Raw genomic sequence first — 18,752 nt, forward strand, 5'->3', positions numbered from 1 at the left:
CTTGCTCCCTATTTACACGCAGAGACAACACTGGATGAAGAATAAAGTAGGGCTGCCATACACCCAGATTTTCCACGACATGTCCTGGAATTCACCTTTGAAAATGACATCCTGAATTTTTGAAGCAGCAACCAAGGTTAAATTGTGCCGAAAATGCCTCTAAAAGCTCCAAAACTAAAAAATTATTGTAGCTTTTACTATAAAAAAACTTAATAACTTTGGTTCCCCCCATAAAAGCTCAACAACTCTGTCCTGATTTTCACTTTTGGAGATAGAATCCCTAGAATAGAGAGGGATGATTGCATTGTCCAAGGCTGCATCTGGCGCCACTCACCACTGACGTGTGGCCCCCCAAAAGTTGCTCAGAAAGGAATGTGGCCCTTAGGCTGGAAAGGGCTCCCCACTGCTGTTCTAAATCAAGCTCTTTGGCATTTTGACATCCTGGATTTGTAGCATGAGGAAAAGGGCACATCAGCTGCTGTAGCCGCAATCAGTCAAAAGCAGGGGGAGATGTAGCTGCTTTTATTTGTGCAAGACTTGGAAAACCAGAATCCATCTTCCTGGATTCTCTCAAGAGAAAGGCAGTTTATTTGGGGATGCTGCTGGGGGAGAGAACAGTCACGTTAAGACCTAAATGATGTGCCACCAACTGCATTCCTGCAGTTTTGGGGTGAAATCCAAAAGGCATCAGTTGCCTTGTATGGGGGGGGGGGTGAACCATAATCACACTAATCTAATAATGTGCTGCTCTTCAAAGGTATTTCTAATGTCTGGTGCATCATAGAGGCCCCTCTGAATCCAATGTTGATGACCGCCCCCCAAGGGCTCTGGGTTGACACCTGATGAAGAATCGCTGGAACTGTCAGAGGAGGAGGTGGACGCAACAGCAATTTTAGTTGCAATCTGCGAAAATGGGGGGGGGGGTCAGTGGGGCTGCCTTTCTCAAAAGCCATTTATTTCTGCTAAGTGCAGGTTCAGTTTCCAGTTTCCAATGAGAACTCTGGTCACTGAGAGCAAATGACTATTATCAGTTTCATTTTCTAACTAAAGAATGCTGACTGATTCACTCAGGAGAAACCAGCTGTATTCCTGGAAATGCAGTTAGAGGTGGAGGGATCCAATCCAACAGATATGGCATGAGCAGCACAAGTCAGGTCAGTTTCCAAAACAAAACTTCAAAATGGCATCACTGCATGGGGGGTGAAATATATTAATAACCAGAATCACTGGCAATATATGGGCCAAATCTTGTGCTGTACCTGCTGCAATCATGCCTGTTTTCCAGGGAGGTTTTCAAGCTCTAAATCTAACAGCAGTTGGGAGAAAGAAAATCTATTTAGGCTGTAATCCTAATCCCACTAGCAAAACCCATGGAAGAAGACTTATTTGAGAGCAGAGGCATTCCAAGGGGTTGGTGAAACCAGCCCCTTTCCTTCTCGCATGTGGTATTTTTTTTCAGTGGAGGGGACACCAACAGAGTTCCTTGCCATGGGCGCAAAGGGACCTATGTGTGTATGAGCTATAAAAAAAACACATGTGTGCACCTGCTTTTATCAAGCTGGTTTTGGACAACAACTCCTGACAACGCCAGCTATATATCCAATGGTCAGGGATGATGCGAGTCATAGACCAAACCACCCAGAAGGCAACAGCTTGGGGGAAAGCTGATTTAGCCCTGGTAACAACAACAACAACAACAACAACAACTTTATTATTTATACCCTGCCCATCTGGCTGGGTTTTCCCAGCCACTCTGGGCAGCTCCCAGGAGAATAGTTAAAACACGATCAAACATCAAAAACTTCCCTAAACAGGGCTGCCTTCAGATATCTTCTAAAAGTCAGATAGTTGTTGGTATTCTAACTGTGCTAACTTATCATAGGAGATACAAGGTTTATTTACACAGATGTACAGGCTGAGAATAAGATGGAAGGCTCACAGTATCCAACAGATCCATCTCCCCATCAGATTTATTGGAGGGTCTCCAAAGACTCAGGTTAGGATTCTGCACAGAAAGCAGGTCAGGACTCTCTCTTTCAAAACCAGTTTCAGGTCTGCCAGTCTTTTTATTTTCTTCCATGCACAGACACATGGATGCTATCAGCCACGAGAGGGAAGAAAGACTCCCTCCAAGAGACGCTCTGGCCCTTGGCTCCTCAGGCAACAAATCCCCTGTATTTGGCCAACTCTTTAGTTATGTAAAGGTTCTTCCTCCCAACAAATGAGCCAGGCTAATCTTGTTCAACCAATTTGACTTCATCAGCGGTTTTGTTTTACAACCATAACCACAGGGTTGAGGGAGCTCCCCTCCCCTCCAAGAAAACCCCCACACTTATGTAGTCCAACACCCGATCACATTACATTTCTATGTAATCCACTTTGTGAGGTTCACCTAAAAACCAGAACATAAATATCTTAATAAATAGCCTACACTCAACAAGTCATACAGAGACAGTGTTCAATTCCTAAAATGTGAACAGCTTGGATTACTGTAACACGCCCTACATGGAGCTGCCTTTCAAAAGAGCTCAGAAACTTCAACTGGCTCAAAGCTGCTGCCAGACTGCCGATTGGGGCTGGTTATAGAGAGCAGATGACTCCCTGGCTACAACCGTTCTGCTGGCTACCAGCTGGTTTCCAGGCACACTTCAAACTGTGCTGGTTATGACCTATAAAGCCCTGCACTGCTTATGTCTAGGCTACCTGACCAACCAGATCCCCTCATACAATCCTGCCTGGGTTCTGAGATCTGCACGGGAGGTCCTTCTCTCAGTCTCACCCACCTCACAGGCATGCTTGGTGGGGATGCAGGAGAGGGCCTTCTCAGTGGCTGCTCCCAGACCCTGGAAATCCCTCCTGGGAAAGGCTAAATTGGCTCCCTCTTTGTTATCCATCCACCTGCAGGTCCTTCTCATTCCAACAGGCTATTGGGAACTGATTGCTTTTAATGAAAGGGCTGGTGCCGAGCTGCTTTCACTGTAATTATAGGTATGTTTTAAACAGTGTGTGTGTGTGTGTGTGTGTGTGTGTGTGTGTGTGTGTGTTATAAAATTTACACATGCATGCAAACAAACACACATACTACTAGTAACAGCACCACCACTACTACTACTACTAGGTGTGTGGGTGTTAGGGGAGGGGTAGTAGCCTTGGATGGGGAGACATCATGCTCTTTCTCAGGCAGTTTGTCCATCTTTGGTCCCCACCCTTCACTCAGCTCTCGCCTGTGGCTCCTAGAAGCTGTCAGCATGCGAGAGCAGCCACACCCCGGGAACAAGTGAGGGGAGCTGATGGGTCTCAAATCCTCAGTGAGTTAGAGGCTTCCCCTGCGTGTGAAGAGAGGCTCTGGCAGATTGAGCAGACAAGACCAATACAAGGCAAAGAGTGGGTCCAACGGTCAAGAAGGCGGTTTCTACATGTGCTGCAGAGGTAACTGAGGGGCAGATGGGGCTCATCCACCTGGGAAGGTGGCCCATCTAGGAGAAGGAAGAATCTGACCCCAAAACTCCACCGCCTTGCAGTATATCTTTGGGAGAATAAAAGTCTAAGGAATAAACTACACAAATCCAGAGTGGAGTCCCCAAGACGGTTGGATGATGTCTTGTATGCCTCCTTCCAACAACAACTGCACCAGACTGGTGCTAAATGTATTGCTCTGCTTTCCATTGTACCACAACAGCAAGGCTGAGAGGGGGGCTTGGCATCTGGGCAGCCCAGGACCACAACACACACTGCCCAGTATTGTGCATTGCGGAAAGTCACTTCAGTGCTGCTTCACCCCCAGAGGAGCACTCCATTGTCCCTTGAGAGAGAGAGATGCGAAGAACAACTACAGACCACTTGCATTCCTGGAAATAGCATCACCTGCACTGGGCAGGTAGACTAGAGATAGACTAGAGATAAGCATCTCATTGCCATATATTCTGCAATTTGCAGTGTGTAAGAGATGCTTTTAAATAAGTTGTTAGAGTGACTGTACTGCAGGTGGGCAGGTCAAGATCCAGTTTCGCTTTATAGAGCATGCATGTACCGTGTGCATGACTATCTTTTTGAACCCTCCCGTAACTATAATTACAGACTGCATGTCTCTGAGATGTTGCTATTTCACATAAAGAGAAGCAACCGACGCATTGGGACATTGCACAACAGATGTAAAGAAACAGAAACTGTTATAGTTGACTGGTGAGCACATGCAAATCTAATGTATAGCCACCAAGAGGCACCACTAGATTCTAAAAGGACTTGGGGCACAGTGTGCATTTGCTAACATATGTACCTTTAAATTACAAGTATTTATCTGTCGGCCAATTAATGTGATAGGTGGCTAGGGACTAAGCATTCTGTATGCACTTTGTAAGCAAAGTGTATGAAGAAGCTTTGGCCCTTCAGTGGTTGTTGGACCATGTTTCCCAGCATCCTCAGCCATTAGTCATGGAACCCAATAACATCTGGAGGATCAGAGGTTAGCCACCTCTAGCCTAAAGCAACATGTAGGAATAGGGATGGGGGGGGGCAGAGTCAATTCAATTCACATTTCAAGGTGAACCTACCAAATTCACAGTTTCCAAAACAGTCTTCCTTCACGCAGCACAGAGTTGAACTGTGGAACTCCCTCCCACAGGAGGCAGTAATGCCACCAAGTCAAATGGCTTAAAAAGAGGATTAGGCAAATTTATGGAGAGAGGGCTATTAATGGCTACTAGCCACCAATGGCTGCACTCTGCCTCCATTGTGGGAAGCAGTAGGCCTCTGAATTCCAGTTGCTGGACACCACAGGGGCTCCTGTGCTCAGGTTCTGCTTGCAGGTTCCCATGGGCATCTGGTTGGCCACTGCAAGAACAGAATGCTGGACTAATATAATACAATGCAATGCAATACAATACAATATAGTGGTACCTCAGTTTACGAACTTAATTTGTTCTGGAAGTCCATTCTTAAACCAAAGCATTCTTAAACCAAGGCGTGCTTTCCCATAGAAAGTAATGGAAAATCGATTAATCCGTTCCAGACAATTAAAAACAACCCCTAAAACGGCAATTTTATATGAATTTTACCATCTAATGAGACCATTGATCCAGAAAATGAAGGCAATAATCAATGTACTGTACTATAAAATAAAAAAGACAGCATTGTAGATGACACAAATTAAAATTATTATTTTTTATTACATGCACTGATGATAGTCATTGTTTGGATGGGGGGCTTTTATCCATTTCTGCAGTCACACAATCAATCAACCAGTAGCTGAACTGGGTCCATGGGGTCACAAAGAGTTGAACACGACTAAATGACTAAACAACAACAACAAGTGTTGCGTGAGTGCTCGGGACTCAACAGCCGACAGACTCAACAGGAAGCCTCTGATTAGCAGCGAGGGACTCAATTTACAAATGGAAGACACTTAACAGGAAGCTTCCAAGGCAAAGTTCACAAACCAAAACACCTACTTCCGGGTTTGCAGCATTTTTATTCCCAGTTGTTCATAAACTAAGCTGTTCTTCAACCAAGGTACTAATGTATGATATAATAATTTATTTATACCCCACCCATCTGGCTGGGTTACTCCAGCCACTCTGGGTGGCTTCCAACACAGATAAAAACATAATAAAGCATAAAACATTAATAGCAAGAATCTGATCCAATATAAAAAAGTCACAATAACTTTAAAATAAACAACTTAAAGGAATATTCAATAATCCATTAGAATCTAATAGTAAAGAGTAAAATGAAACATCATAATAATGAAACAGTTTACACTTATCAATTACAATAACGAATTACTAATCTATAAACAATAAAAATAAAAGCAAATCACAATGCATAAAATACCAAAAAATCTGCAAAACCATATAAAAGGATGAAATTGAGAAACTAGGACACACAAATTATAAAATTATTTATTTTGTATATCCCTAGAGGGGTCACTGTCCTGATCCAGAGGGTTCTTCTAATGTTCTTATGCCTTTAATACATGCGCCCAGCAAGAGCTGTGCAGGGAGAGCAGCCGGAAACACTTGCCCCAGACCTCAGAGTGCTAAGCTGGCCAGGAGGCCCCAGGGACTGGCCAGAATTGGCTGTCCTGCCCCAGGCCTCCCAGCTGACCAGGGACTCCTGACCAGGCAAGCTCGGCATGGGCCAACATGTCTCAAAACAAAGCTATCTTTTCAAAATCACGTATCTTCAATTTTTTCAATGCAGTTCTGCAACCAAGAAATGTGTACACAAATGCAAATACAATGGTAAAGAGAACATAAAAACACCTGTATTAAGAAGAGATAACATGCATAAGTGCATTTTATATGGGGAAATTGCTTTCAAAAATGTGTGTATTTGTGAAAATTGCATAGAAACGTGTTCTGCACAGAAGCATATTTAGAGAAATTTGCACTAAAATGCTGATGAATTGTCATAAAGACTTTTTAAAAAATATCTTTTGTAGAAATGTGGAGAACTGAATTTAATACTGGAAAAATGAGAAACTAAGAGAAACCTAAATTGTCATATTTGCCACAGCTTTATACGAATGTTAAGTAATATTAAGATATGACAATGAAAGCTAGCAAGTACACTGAAACAGTGCAAAGTAAATGGATTGGGTCAACAGGAAAGAGGAAAGGGTGGAGTCTTGCTAGCTTGGGCTGGAAGCCAGGACTCTGAAGTCAGGGATGTGGTCCTGGGGGTGTGGCCCTGGCTCAAGTTACGTCCGCACACACAATATGCTGGAAATCCCCCTAGCACAAAGCAAAATGCATCTTGTGATAATGTGAAGGGAAACCGCACACAAGCCCCACACTTCCATGATTAATGTTTAACTCCCGGGAGTGCCCCAGGCAACTCAGTAAGAACAGCTTGCGTCCCTGGCATGGCAACATAAACTCCAGCCTATCCTCCAGCGAGCAGCACCAAAGTCTTCAGCCTGAGGAACAGCGGCCTCCGCGGAGGCAGTGATGGGTGCCTGCCTTCGCCCCTTGGAGGGTAAGAACTGGCTGGGGGTTTTGAGGACGGGCCCTGGGTGAAAATGCAAAGGTGCTTCTGGTGGGTCAAGGTCCCCTGCGCTGCAGAGTCAGGTGATGGAGGACCCATCAGGTCTGGGACTGGTTTCACAGGGAGCATAACTGAAGAACTCTCCCGCAGCCCTTGCTGCTCATTATGCTCAAAGGCTGTGGCTGAGGTCAGGATCTGTGTCAGGGAAGAGCTCTGGAAAATGTTCTCCTTTCTAGGGTGCAGTTCTGAAGGAAAATGTTCAAAAGAACAAGTGTGCCTCTGAATGTACGCATCACTGTGTGCGTCTCAGCACTGAGAAACAACTGTCAGCCTCAGCACAAGGAATTAATGCATGGAATTCACTGCCACAAGATGAGGTGGCAGCCACTGAACTACAGTGCTTTTTAAAAAAATGATATTGGTTTATATATATTAGCAACTATGCCTTAATGTAACATTTTAATATATAACTGGGTTTTTGTAATATTTTGTTGTTGTTGTTGTTTCAGTTTTCTGTATACTGCTTAGAGATCATTTAAATATATTAAGTGGTAAAGGAATTAAATAATCAATCAATCATGTGTACTCCATTATATAAAGACATCTGAGCTGGCTGCTCCAAGCTCAGACTGCATGCCCTTTTCGCAAATTTTCACCACTTTGAAACTAACCTAAGTTTTGCTGCCTGTGATTTCTGGATGCTGTATGGAAAAGCACATGAAACTGACCTTTGAAGAGTTTGCAAATAAGCCTTTTTAAACTTACCAAATGTCTGGTCTTTTTCTATGTTAAGTCGAAGAGGGAACTTGGGAAGGAATATTTTAAAGGTCTAACAGCTTATATTTCCACGCTTTACTTTGCTGCAGGTTTTGTGTCTACTGGGGTTCTCTCACCCTGAAACCTGAATCTTGGCATCCAGTGAAATCTTTTATACATCATTTTTCCTCTCTCAATCAACATATATTAAATGTTTATGGGGATGGTGTGTGGGTGGTTTTGGAGGTTGTTGTATGATAAAAATTCTCCAAAAGTCATCAGTGAACAAAGCATGCCATTCATTGCTCCTCTGCCAAAATTTCTGCTTTGAATGGTCTCCAAGACCACATTTATTTTTTCACTGAAACTTGCGATAAGAACTTAATCATGAATGTTCTTTGAGTCTGGTGTAGCAGAGTGTTCTTCTAATGGAGAGCAGGGACTTTGAGCTGGCAATCCTCTTGTTTGGCCCTTACTTTAGGCTCAAGTGGGTTCTTGGTGGCCCCAGCAAGACCCCCCCACTGGGCACCAGCACTACAGCCTTTTCCTAGGCATTTTATGGCACGTGATTGGCTGTTTCTTATTCACCACCAATTTATGGTTCATTTTGGTTAACTAATTATAGTGTTGACTTTGCTAATTTTTATGGGGCACAGTGATTTAAGGAAAAGATGAGTAAATTTGGGGCTTTAAAAACCACCTGGTAGTGTGCTAATTAGGAGATTTTATGCATGAGCTGTTGTTTAAGATTGTTGGTAAAGGGATATTTTGTTCATGAAGAGGATACTGATATCTACTTTGGCCTTTTATATGTGCTTGTTGTCAATTTCTGAGGTTGCAAGAGACACCATAGCTGACCAGCCTCTAAGAAGCTTTAACCTCTGGCCAAAGTCGCTAAGCGTCCACCTCAGCCCAATTCACTCACAACCCAGCCCAACTACTGGGTGTAATCTGCCTCTGACTCCCAAAGCTCCTCGGGTTATACTTCTGGCTGCTTGGACAGTTTAGTTGATTTTAGAAACCTGCTTCCATAGGCTGTTCTGGTAAGCCCTCCTTAGATAAGGAGCCACTGGATCCCTTCTGATCTTCACCAGCAAAACGTTAACCCACTAAGGATGAATTTGCTTAATACTCAGGTCTCATCTATCCATTTTCACCCCAGTTTTCTGTGGTCTCCCGACAGTTAACTCCCAACTGACATTTCCAACTGGCAGCCAAGCAGAGTCCATTGTTTCACAGACCAATAAAGATGAATTTTCTTAACCCAGTCTCCTATAGATATTAAAAAAGCAAGAGTCTCATCTCCCCACCTGTGAAACAGGCCTCAACCCAGCAATAGCATAAGGTCTCAAACTTTTACATTTTCACCCAGACAAAGTAACGCCCCAGAAATCTTTTCCAAATCACAAAGCGTAGACATACAGACAGCATTTCCTCAGAGAGCACAAGGTGGCTTGCCCTCGCCCCCTCCATTTTCCCCTCCTAACGCTCCTATGAGGTGGGTTGGCCCGAGAGATAGTGCCTGAGCCAAATTAATCCAGTTTGCTTCATGATTTAGTGGGAATTTGAACCCTGCTCAACTTTTAGTTTTCTTTTAAAGAAATATTTTTACCAGATCCACTCTGGCTCTCCAAGATGATAACAAGTGAATTTACCGCACATGTCAATAAAACATAACTGTGTTAATTTATTCACAGACCACTGGCCACATATAACAATCTACTCAATGTCAAACACCTAAGATCATTTGGAGAGAAAGAGTCAGAAAACAATTATAGATTGTCTAAGGAAAAGGCAATATGCAGAAATATTTTTCTTCAAGGTTCAGGATTTCTCCTTCTGTCCCTCTGTGCCCCCAGTGACCCTTCCCCTATCAGAACAATAAAGGATTGTGGCCATGATGTTCTGATAACAGTAACCGCCAACTGCTCAAATGACATCCGGGATCAGGGAATGAAAGAGAAGCTGCTTTCTTCATAAACTATAGCCCATTTTCACATACAGTGTAGCTCTCACACACAGAAACACACAGACACACAAAAGCAAGCCACCCTCATGAAGGTGGTTAGGCAGAGCAATGGTGGCAGGACCAATGAGACTTCACTCTAAACTGGTTGAATGGATTTTATGTGTGAGCAGGCAAGCACAGGCTCATCAGATGAGGCCAGGTGATCATGAAATGGACTTTATGCCTACATGATTTTAGGGGTATACAAAGTTCAGGGCCTTTTTTCAGCCGGAACGTGCCAGAACTCAGTTTCAGCACCTCTCAGGTGGGCGCCATTGCCATTATAACGGAACAAGGAAGGTGTTCATAGTGAGTTCCAGCACCTCTTTTTCTTAAAAAAACAGCACTGACAAAGTTGATATCTAAGCCTGGAGCTTATTTATCTATACAAAATATTTCTGTACCACGATAGGCGGCAGGAGTTCAGCTGGGAGCCAGTTGTGGGGGTGCCTGGTTGTGCCCCTCTCAGGATTTTGCACCCAGGGCCACCGCCCCCCAGTTACGCCACTGCACACAGTTTACCAATGCCTGTTAATTAAATGCATTAACATTAACCTGAGACATTTGGAGTCCAGTTGTCCTATAGTAGCATATAATTGATCAACTTTTTGTACTTGATATATTTTGGCATAGATGAATCCAGTTTAATAAACTGGAGTATTTATGTTCTACAGTATATATACCTGATGTAAAACTTCAGCGTCTATAGGGAAGTTATTTTTGCAAATGATATTTCTAGTTGCTTAAACAAAAAACCACAAACCTGCATATGGTTCAGTCATTAGAAGAACTGTTGCCTCTTGTAGCCTGAGGGGTTTCAGTTTCCTACGCAGGAGATGTTAGTATAGCATGATAAATGGAAAGCAAACCCAACCAGGATCTGTTTGTGGCCTCAGCACATCTTGTGCTGCCGGTAGTGACACCTAGTGGTGGTCTCATATTTTGCGGGATCTTGAGCCACATGCTAAGCCTGCTTCTTTGCGGTAGAGAAAGTCAGAGCAGAACATGGATGTCATCATTAAAAGCACAGTGTCTACGTAGCATTGGGCACAGAATTCCGCTTCCTGAGAATCCTGCCATGATGACTGTGGAGATGAGCGGTGCTTCTCAGAATTCCTGTTAATGACGCCATGAGACCTTTTGCAAGGAAAGTGCATGCTGAATTGTAGCATGCACCCTTATAATTTTATTAATCATGGTGTCTCTTATTGTTAAGTTGTGGGTGAACATATCAGACAACACAGCGATTATTCAAACAGCTCTTGTTTATTCACAGGCCAGAACAAAACTGAACTGAAGGGTTCAGCCAACCTGCTTATATAGAGCTCCACTAGAACGCAACAGTAACCATTTTCTGTAACTATCCAATCACTGAACGTCACTTTCGATCCCTTATTTGCATATGTGGACCTGAACAATATCCCCCTGCTGGCTCAGGGTGAGAACTTCAGTACATAACACTTATGTCTCCCACAGGTCCAGATGCCGCAAGCCAGCCTCCCAGTGGTCCCCTCTTTTTCCACCCTTACCTCAAAGGCTCCCAGGTCATTATGGATGAGTCCCACTGCATAGCGAGCAGAGCAGCCACGTTTTGCAACGGCATTGTCTTCTCCAGCCGGCCTATTGAACTTTATGAGAAGGTGACTTTGAAAATCTTAAAGGAAGAGAGCAGGTGGTGTGGTGGCCTAAGGGTGGGCTTCACTTGGGAGGATCCGTCCCTCGTTGAGCCCAGTGTGCTGCCTCCGTATTCTTGCCCAGACCTGGTAAAGCAAGGGAAGTGTCGTGCTGCCGTCTTACCGGAAGAATATGAAGCAGAAGGCACCATTGTCAGCTTCTGGGTGGACAACCAAGGTTCTGTTTTCTGCAGCACCAATGAGAAGTCAGAAGGTTTCCTGGTGGTAGATGGCGTCTTGGTCACAAGGCCTCTCTGGGCTGTTGTGGACATCTATGGAAGGACCAAGGCAGTCCAGCTTTTGGGTAAGCAACTGAAGCATCTAAACTCAGGGGTGGGGGAATCTTGTTCCGCATGAGGGCCACATTCCCTCATAGGCAGCCTTCTGGGGACCACAGGCTGGTAATGAGTTGGACCAGAAGCAAAGAGTGGGTGGGGTAATAGTTGTGACTGTTTTTGTGCCTACATCTCAGCCATACAAAGGATCAAGATTTCTCTACCCACCCTTCTCTCCTCCCATTATCGCTGTTCAAATATGCTTTCCAGCTGGGGGAAGCCCTTGAGCATGGTGTGTGGCGTGGCCTGGCAAGAAGGCATGGGCTGTTGATGGGTAAAGGCTGCACGAGATGCAGCATCCTAAAGTCTCTCTCGTTCCCTTTCAGGTCCCTCCAGCCTACCAACAAATGCTGATGGGCTCGGCCTTCTTCAACAGAGTGGTGAGTATCTGGAAAAGCTGTGAGTTGCCCTCAATTTCCTCTCATTATTTTCTTTTAGCCCAGGAAACCATCCCAGAAACAAGCTCTCCCAGGGCACTTCACTGCCCAGTGCAAATTTCACTTTTATTGTTTTGGCTTCAATGGAGCTGTAATTTTGTATTTTATACTTTGTATTTTGTCTTATTGGTCCATTGGCCATAATAAACATCTAACTGACCAAACAGATACTACAAAAACACACCATACATTTTAGTTTTTCTCTCACAAGGGCACAGACCCTGCAGAAGCCACCTTTGGAACTCCCTGTCACAGTGGTTTTCAACCTTTTTGAGTCCACAGCTCCCTTAACCAACCACATTCTTTCTGCGGCTCCACTGTGGAAGCCACTTAGACTGGGGTTCCATTACAGGGTGTGCATAAGTGGGAATGTGCCCATTCGGCCCTGCCCCTTGTCAGCGCCCTCTTTGTCGCCTTGTAAGTGGGAGCGCACTGCTCTGTAAGGGCCGAGCTGACGCACTCCATGTGGCAGCCACAGCCTACCTTTCCCCCAAATCAGTGTGCACATGGTGTGTGTGGGGGGGGGAGTGGAAAGGGAAAATGAGATTAAAATCTGAAGTAGAAATACTATGTTATTGCAGGGAAAGAATAGCATACATGCAGACTCTGACACATTCTCCCTGTCCCCATAAAGCTGGGTGACTGTTAAAGAGCAGGGGGGTTGGCTGGGGGGGGAGAGGTGGAGAAGAAGAGGGGGGCGGGATGTTGGGGGTAGCAGGACAGGGAAACACAGAAGACACTCCTAACTTTTAGGGTTATTTTTGAATCCCTCCTTACAGAGCACAAACACGTCCAGGAACACAAACCATCAAGCTACTTTGCTATTTTCTTGTATTTCTCAAGCCCTCTGTGTAAAACTAAGGAAATGTTAGTTATTAAGTTGGGAAGGGTTTTTGTTTGTGGGAGGGAGAGAGATATTAAAAAGATATACAGTCATGAAAAAGTGTTTCCCCACTTTCTTACTGCTGGGCTGCAAGTCAAAGGTGTCTGCTCCTCTGAATGTTCCTCAGAGAAAGGCAGAGAGATATGGACTGCAAGCTAATGACTGGGTGGTCCCCCTCAACATTCCTCAAGTCACCCACGGGTGCCACAGCACACGGGTTAAAAACCAGTGCTCAATCATATAAAGACATTGGGATGCGCCAACTACGGGTGGAGGATAAATTCTGTTCAGTTCACATTTTATTGTAAATCTACCCAATTCACACTTCCTGAGACAACAGGGGAGTCAGTGCGCAGCTACCCTTCAAAATTTGTGCAGTTCTCCAACCTCCAAAAAAGTGCTTTAAATGCACAAGCCACTCACCAAACCCCACCAGCTCCCCCTGGACTCACTCACTCTATTCCAGTAGCTAAATCAGGAACAGATTAATTCTTATTAATAAATGCAGCTGAAAACAAGATAGCAGTGTGGACAGTGAGTGCAAGCAAGGCAAAGTACTGTCAAAACTTTGTCTCTCTAGCAGCATTCCCTCCATCCTCAGAGAACACAAATAGCATGTGATAAGTCCAAAGGCTACTGCTGCTTCCCCACCTGGCTAGGCTAGGCTCCTTGTTCACAAAAAGAGGCTCCCATGGACATGTGCAGAGTGCCATTCCCTCCCCCATTGGGTAAAGGGTAGTCAGTGGCAGGAGAGCCAGGCAGGCAGAGCAGAGGCTCAGGCAGAGCTGCTTGTTCTGCTCATTTCTGGCTGCTGTCATTCTGATCACCCCCTACTGGTGCTCATCTAGTACAGAGAGAAAAGTTTGTGAGTTCTCAGGACTCATTATTATTTTTTTAAAAAAAATTGCAAACTGATGTGGAAACATGACAAACTGAAGCTAAGCTTGCGAAACCAAAATTGACTGACTTGTCCATATTAAAGCCTGCTCATCCCCCCCCCCCCTTTGTGGTTAAATAGCATAAGTAGGAAGAAGAGTGTGCTGAAGAAGTATTTCTATGTTTCTTATTCCGTGTCTTGTATGAAATACAGAGTCCACCACCTGTGGGGATTTCCATGCCTTTCCTGAGGAATGTGCTGTCTGCTTCGGGCAAAAAGCCAACACGATGATGCTTCCTTGCTCTCATGCCAACTTCTGCTCCCACTGCTCCCTGAAAATTTTCCATACCACCAGTCGCTGCCCATTGTGCCGGCAGGAAGTGAAGAAAATTATTCCCATCTCTGTTTTGGCAGAAGGAGAGAGCCCAGAAGTCTGGCCGGAATAAGCAAAGAATAGGGAGCTCCTGTGGTGACAAACGTATGTACTATCAAAGCTCCTGAAATATTTCAAATCTTGATGGGAACCCGCCGAGGTGGAGAAGACAAAGGCTGACTTTAAAAGAGAGATGCACAGTGAAGAGATCACTGGCAGAGAAGATGGGCTGCTGAGATCTTTCTCACTCTCTCCATGGCCTGAGAGGGAGGTGTATAAAAAGGACTCTCCATAATAAGACACTTTTGCCTTTAAAAAGCAGAGAACCATGGTGCTAGATTTAGAACAGTGACATCTAAATTCAACAGTAGGACTGAAACATGTTAAGGAGAGTGGGAGCAGAGTGAAGAATACCCTTTATTAACCACCCATTTCAGCAGTAATTTTCTCTCCCAAGCAGTCTCAGTGTTACAGTTTAACCAAAGCCATTGTAAACTGCTTTTCATGTACACCTTAATCTTATCTCACAGCCATGCAAAAAGTGTTTGTCTTTTAGGCTGTTAGATAGGAACAAGCAGATGGCAGGCAAACCAAGGCAGGTGCAAAGTTTATGTCCATTGAGAGAGATACTCTCCAAACAGGGCAAAATGGATGGAGTCTTCAAGGAGCAGGAGAAACACAATATCATGAACTGAACAAATGATAGGAGTCAAAAGTGTTGGGAAGCTGGTTAGGAGATTCCAAAAGGGGCAGGGTCCCATGGGCAGTAGGAGGAGCATAAAGCAGCCTTCTGCCCTCCAGATGTTTTGTAGTTCAATGGCCATCAAGGCAAGGGGTGGCTGGGGCTGGTGAGGCTGTAGAGTTGTCTGGAGGGCACCAGGTTGGAGAAGCCTTGCAGAATCCACTATATCAGCAGAGGAACAGGAAGCCCTGAATTCCCCAGGAGGTATGAGAAGCCTGCTGTCTTTTCTGCTGTTTAGTGGAATGGGAAATTCCCTTTCTAGGAAGAGGCCCAAGACCTCATCATTCAAGTAGGAAACACAGGGGCAATTCTGTTGTGCTTTATTCATTTGAGATCAGTCTACCCATTTTGCCCCAGGAGAGACCATGGAAATAGCAAGGTTAATTCACCTTGTTGAGAGGAAAGGGGGTGGGAGCAGGGATGAGAGAACCACATGAACAATGACTGTGGCTACAGGTTTCCAGGTTTTTTCTGGCCCTGATCTTGTGCCTTTAACAAGTTTGAAATGCAGAAAACCAGCAAGTTAAGTTTTTTCTTATTTGATAAAAGAAATGATGGGCCAAACGTCATTTGCTAAATTTCTGTCAGCCTACTTTTAAAGATAGGTATAGAACAAAGTCACCTCTCCACCTTTTGTTTCAAGCCTTAGGTTCAGTGACAAGCCTAGGTGCCATCTTTTTAAACTATTAGTTTTGTCATCCAACTCTGCCCTTGAGACAATACATTAGGCCAACCAAAAGGTCACTAAATCCTGAAAACCCAGAAGCTTGCACATGAACTCTTCATCAGGCCAGATGGGAGTGGTGGAGGGGAGAGTCCCGAGAGGGTGAAGAGAGAAAACTTTGTTGGCCAACGGTGAGGCTGTGAAGCCTGAAAAGCAGGGAAAGGTAACACGTTCCAGTGAGGCAGCTTGAGTGATCAGGCAGGTATTAGACAATAACTAACAATGCTTGATTACCTATCTGAAAATACAAGAACTGCTTCACATCCAGGGCTATCTGCATCCCTTAGCTGCTATTATTCCGCAGGTACTACTGGTTTTCATCATTCCACTTTATGTATTTGTTTTTATATATTTTTCTATGCCTTTGTAAACTATTTTCCTTTATATAATAAAAACATTTTCTATAAAATTATGTGCATTTCTTTTGTTGTAGGTTGGTCCAACTGTGTGGGGAATAGTCTCATACTTATAGGCACAGGGGTTTTGTGCCAATCCAATTCAAAAATACATTCTGTACTGGACTGATTTAAAGAGACTAACAGAAAGAAGAGTCTCATGCAACGCAACCAAAAGGTCCCTGTCATCCAGCATTCTTTTCCACTTATGCCCAGATGTTTTGGGGAAGCCCCTAAGCTGGGCATAAAGACACGTTTGTAGTAATCAACTTACGCCTTGTGGAAAGAATGTAGTAACTGGCTTAACATCCTGCTCATCAATTTTAAGTGAACCAGAGAAGTGTGTGTGTGGGGGGGGGTGTTAATCCACACCCCCTTTCTCTGTGTTTTAATTGTTGGAAGCCACCCAGAGTGGCTGAGGCAAACCTCTCAGATGGGCGGCATGTTGTTGTTGTTGTTGTTACTACCACCACCCCCATCTTGTCCCCCCCCCCAATAAATCCATTAGTTTTCCCTAATAGGAAAATCTCCAACATTTGAGCTGCCCTTTTCAGCATCACCTACCCCAGGGGTCTGCAAGCCGTGGCTCCGGAGCTGCATGTGGCTCTTTTACACCTTTGCCGTGGCTCCAGGGCGGATACTAGCGAGGGGAGGAGGCGCATTGTGCGCCCCGACACTCCCCACTGTGGCGGGCGCTGTACTGGCTGTGACGTCGCATGGGGCGGTGCGTGCGTTAGTCACGCACCGTCCCGACGTCACCTTCCTGCCCACCTGCCCGCTACATTGAAAGGGGGCATGTACGCTGGTCACTGTTTTGAAGGGGAGTGAAGAACACACACACACACACACACACACAAAGGTAACTTGTTAATTTAACGTTTATTTCTATGAGGAGGAGTAATTCTGAGGGGTCAAGCAAAGAAATAATAAAAAAGTGACAAAAAAGTTATTTTTATAATGACGAGTTTTACGGCTCCCAGGTTTTTTTTTCTTCGGAAACGGGTCCAAGTGGCTCTTTTTGTCTTAAAGGTTGCAGACCCCTGACCTACCCAAACCTTTTTGAGAAGGCAGAGAAAAGCTCCATGCAATGTATTCAAAATGCTGCCACCCACAGAGTTTATTGTTCTGTTCCTGTTAGGCTTCCAGCCCCCTCCTCTGGTTATTTCCACCACTGAATTTACAACATAGTGCTGCTGCACAGGGCCAGTCCCACTTCACCTGTGATCTGTCTCAAGGCATGCCAGGTGACAATAAGGGACTGTTTGGGTTATTACACTTACACCAAGCATCACCTCCTGTTGGGTTGTCCATTAAACCCATCCTGATTATAGTCTTGGGAGTGGGTTGGGAGAGAAGTGGGAGGCTTTTCATCAAAGCAACTGTGTGAAAGGGTGTGGAACCATAAACTGGAATAATGCTTGGCAGGCAGCTGTATTCACAAAACAGGAAGTGGACATTTCATAACACTTACATAAATTTGAACACAGAATAAACCTGAGCAAAGCAAGCCAGACTGTGAGGAATGAGATTAAATTGGAATAAACAAGGCCTCATTAGCCCATTCACAAGTCATGTTGGTTGGGTTGAGGATCTTCTGGCCAAATCCAGAAAGCTCTACTTTGAGGGTCAGCTAGGGGCTTTGAGAACACAGACTCATTAGGTGCCAAGGGTAAGTTTTTGTGAGGCAGCCCCACTGAAATTAACTGGAGATATGCTAATAAGCTCTTGCATATCTTCTATTCATTTTAGTGGGATTGGCTCACAATAAACCAGACTGGAGATTGGGCCCCATTTATTTCACTTCTGTCCCTCCCTCCCTTCATAAAATGGATCATCCCAGCACAGGTTACAGCACACTAAAATACAGTCAGAACAGTAAAGAAGGTAATTAGTGGGAAAGGGACATATTTGGTTTCACCATCTTGGGTACCCAAGGGCAAGGAGGAATCTGGAAAAACCCAACAGCATAACATTCTTTACAGGCAGCAATTTTACTTAAGAGCATAAAATGCAAAGGGTTGATGGTCCCATACTCTTCAAAGAATATGTGCACCTTTATTTAAAAGAAATCTCCCCTCAACTTATGTTGCCACTTAAATTTCCCTGCCTAATAAATTCAGTGATTGTGGTAATCACAGTAATGTGTTTTGGAAGTCAGTGGAATTTGCCATGCATGCTTCCAACTCTGAAGCAACATGAGTCATCCAAGATTGTAAAAAGTTTATAAGGTGCTGTGCCAAGTTAAATAGAGCAATAATGAGAAAGCCATTAAAATGAGATCATTGAGATCTATGGGGACAGTAGAACAATCACATGAACTATGATCACATGAACCTTCTCAGTTCTCAGTATTGCATTAGAAATGTAACCAGGTGCCAAGATGAGTGGAAAATTTCCTTAAACTCACATGCTTTGGTCCATTTCCGCCCTTGTTTCTACATATATAGAGGCTGCCACAAACCATGTTGACATAACATGAAACATCCAGATAATGCAGAAGCGTGCTTTGCCGATTGAGTAACGAAGCAAGAGTGTGTGAACAGGCATAATGTGATTAGATAGGCA

At 44.4% G+C, this 18,752-nt stretch overlaps 1 protein-coding gene across 2 annotated transcripts; it reads left to right on the forward strand.

Moving 5' to 3' along the window:
- The first annotated feature begins 6,527 nt into the window (after positions 1 to 6,527).
- On the forward strand, positions 6,528 to 14,719 carry NEURL3 (neuralized E3 ubiquitin protein ligase 3). Of its 2 annotated transcripts, none has more exons than XM_083753417.1 (4): positions 6,528 to 6,975; positions 11,225 to 11,725; positions 12,083 to 12,136; positions 14,368 to 14,719. In XM_083753417.1, exons 1-4 carry the CDS (start codon positions 6,948 to 6,950, stop codon positions 14,397 to 14,399), a joined length of 615 nt encoding a protein of 204 aa, XP_083609543.1. In that variant the 5' UTR covers positions 6,528 to 6,947; the 3' UTR covers positions 14,400 to 14,719. The 2 variants fall into 2 exon arrangements, with proteins under 2 accessions (XP_083609543.1, XP_083609542.1); XM_083753416.1 differs by having other exon boundaries at positions 6,739 to 6,975; positions 12,083 to 12,133; positions 14,167 to 14,719.
- The last annotated feature ends 4,033 nt before the right edge of the window (positions 14,720 to 18,752 follow it).

Source organism: Podarcis gaigeae (assembly GCF_964106915.1).
Source record: "Podarcis gaigeae genome assembly, chromosome: 8".
Taxonomy (NCBI): Eukaryota; Metazoa; Chordata; class Lepidosauria; order Squamata; family Lacertidae; genus Podarcis; species Podarcis gaigeae.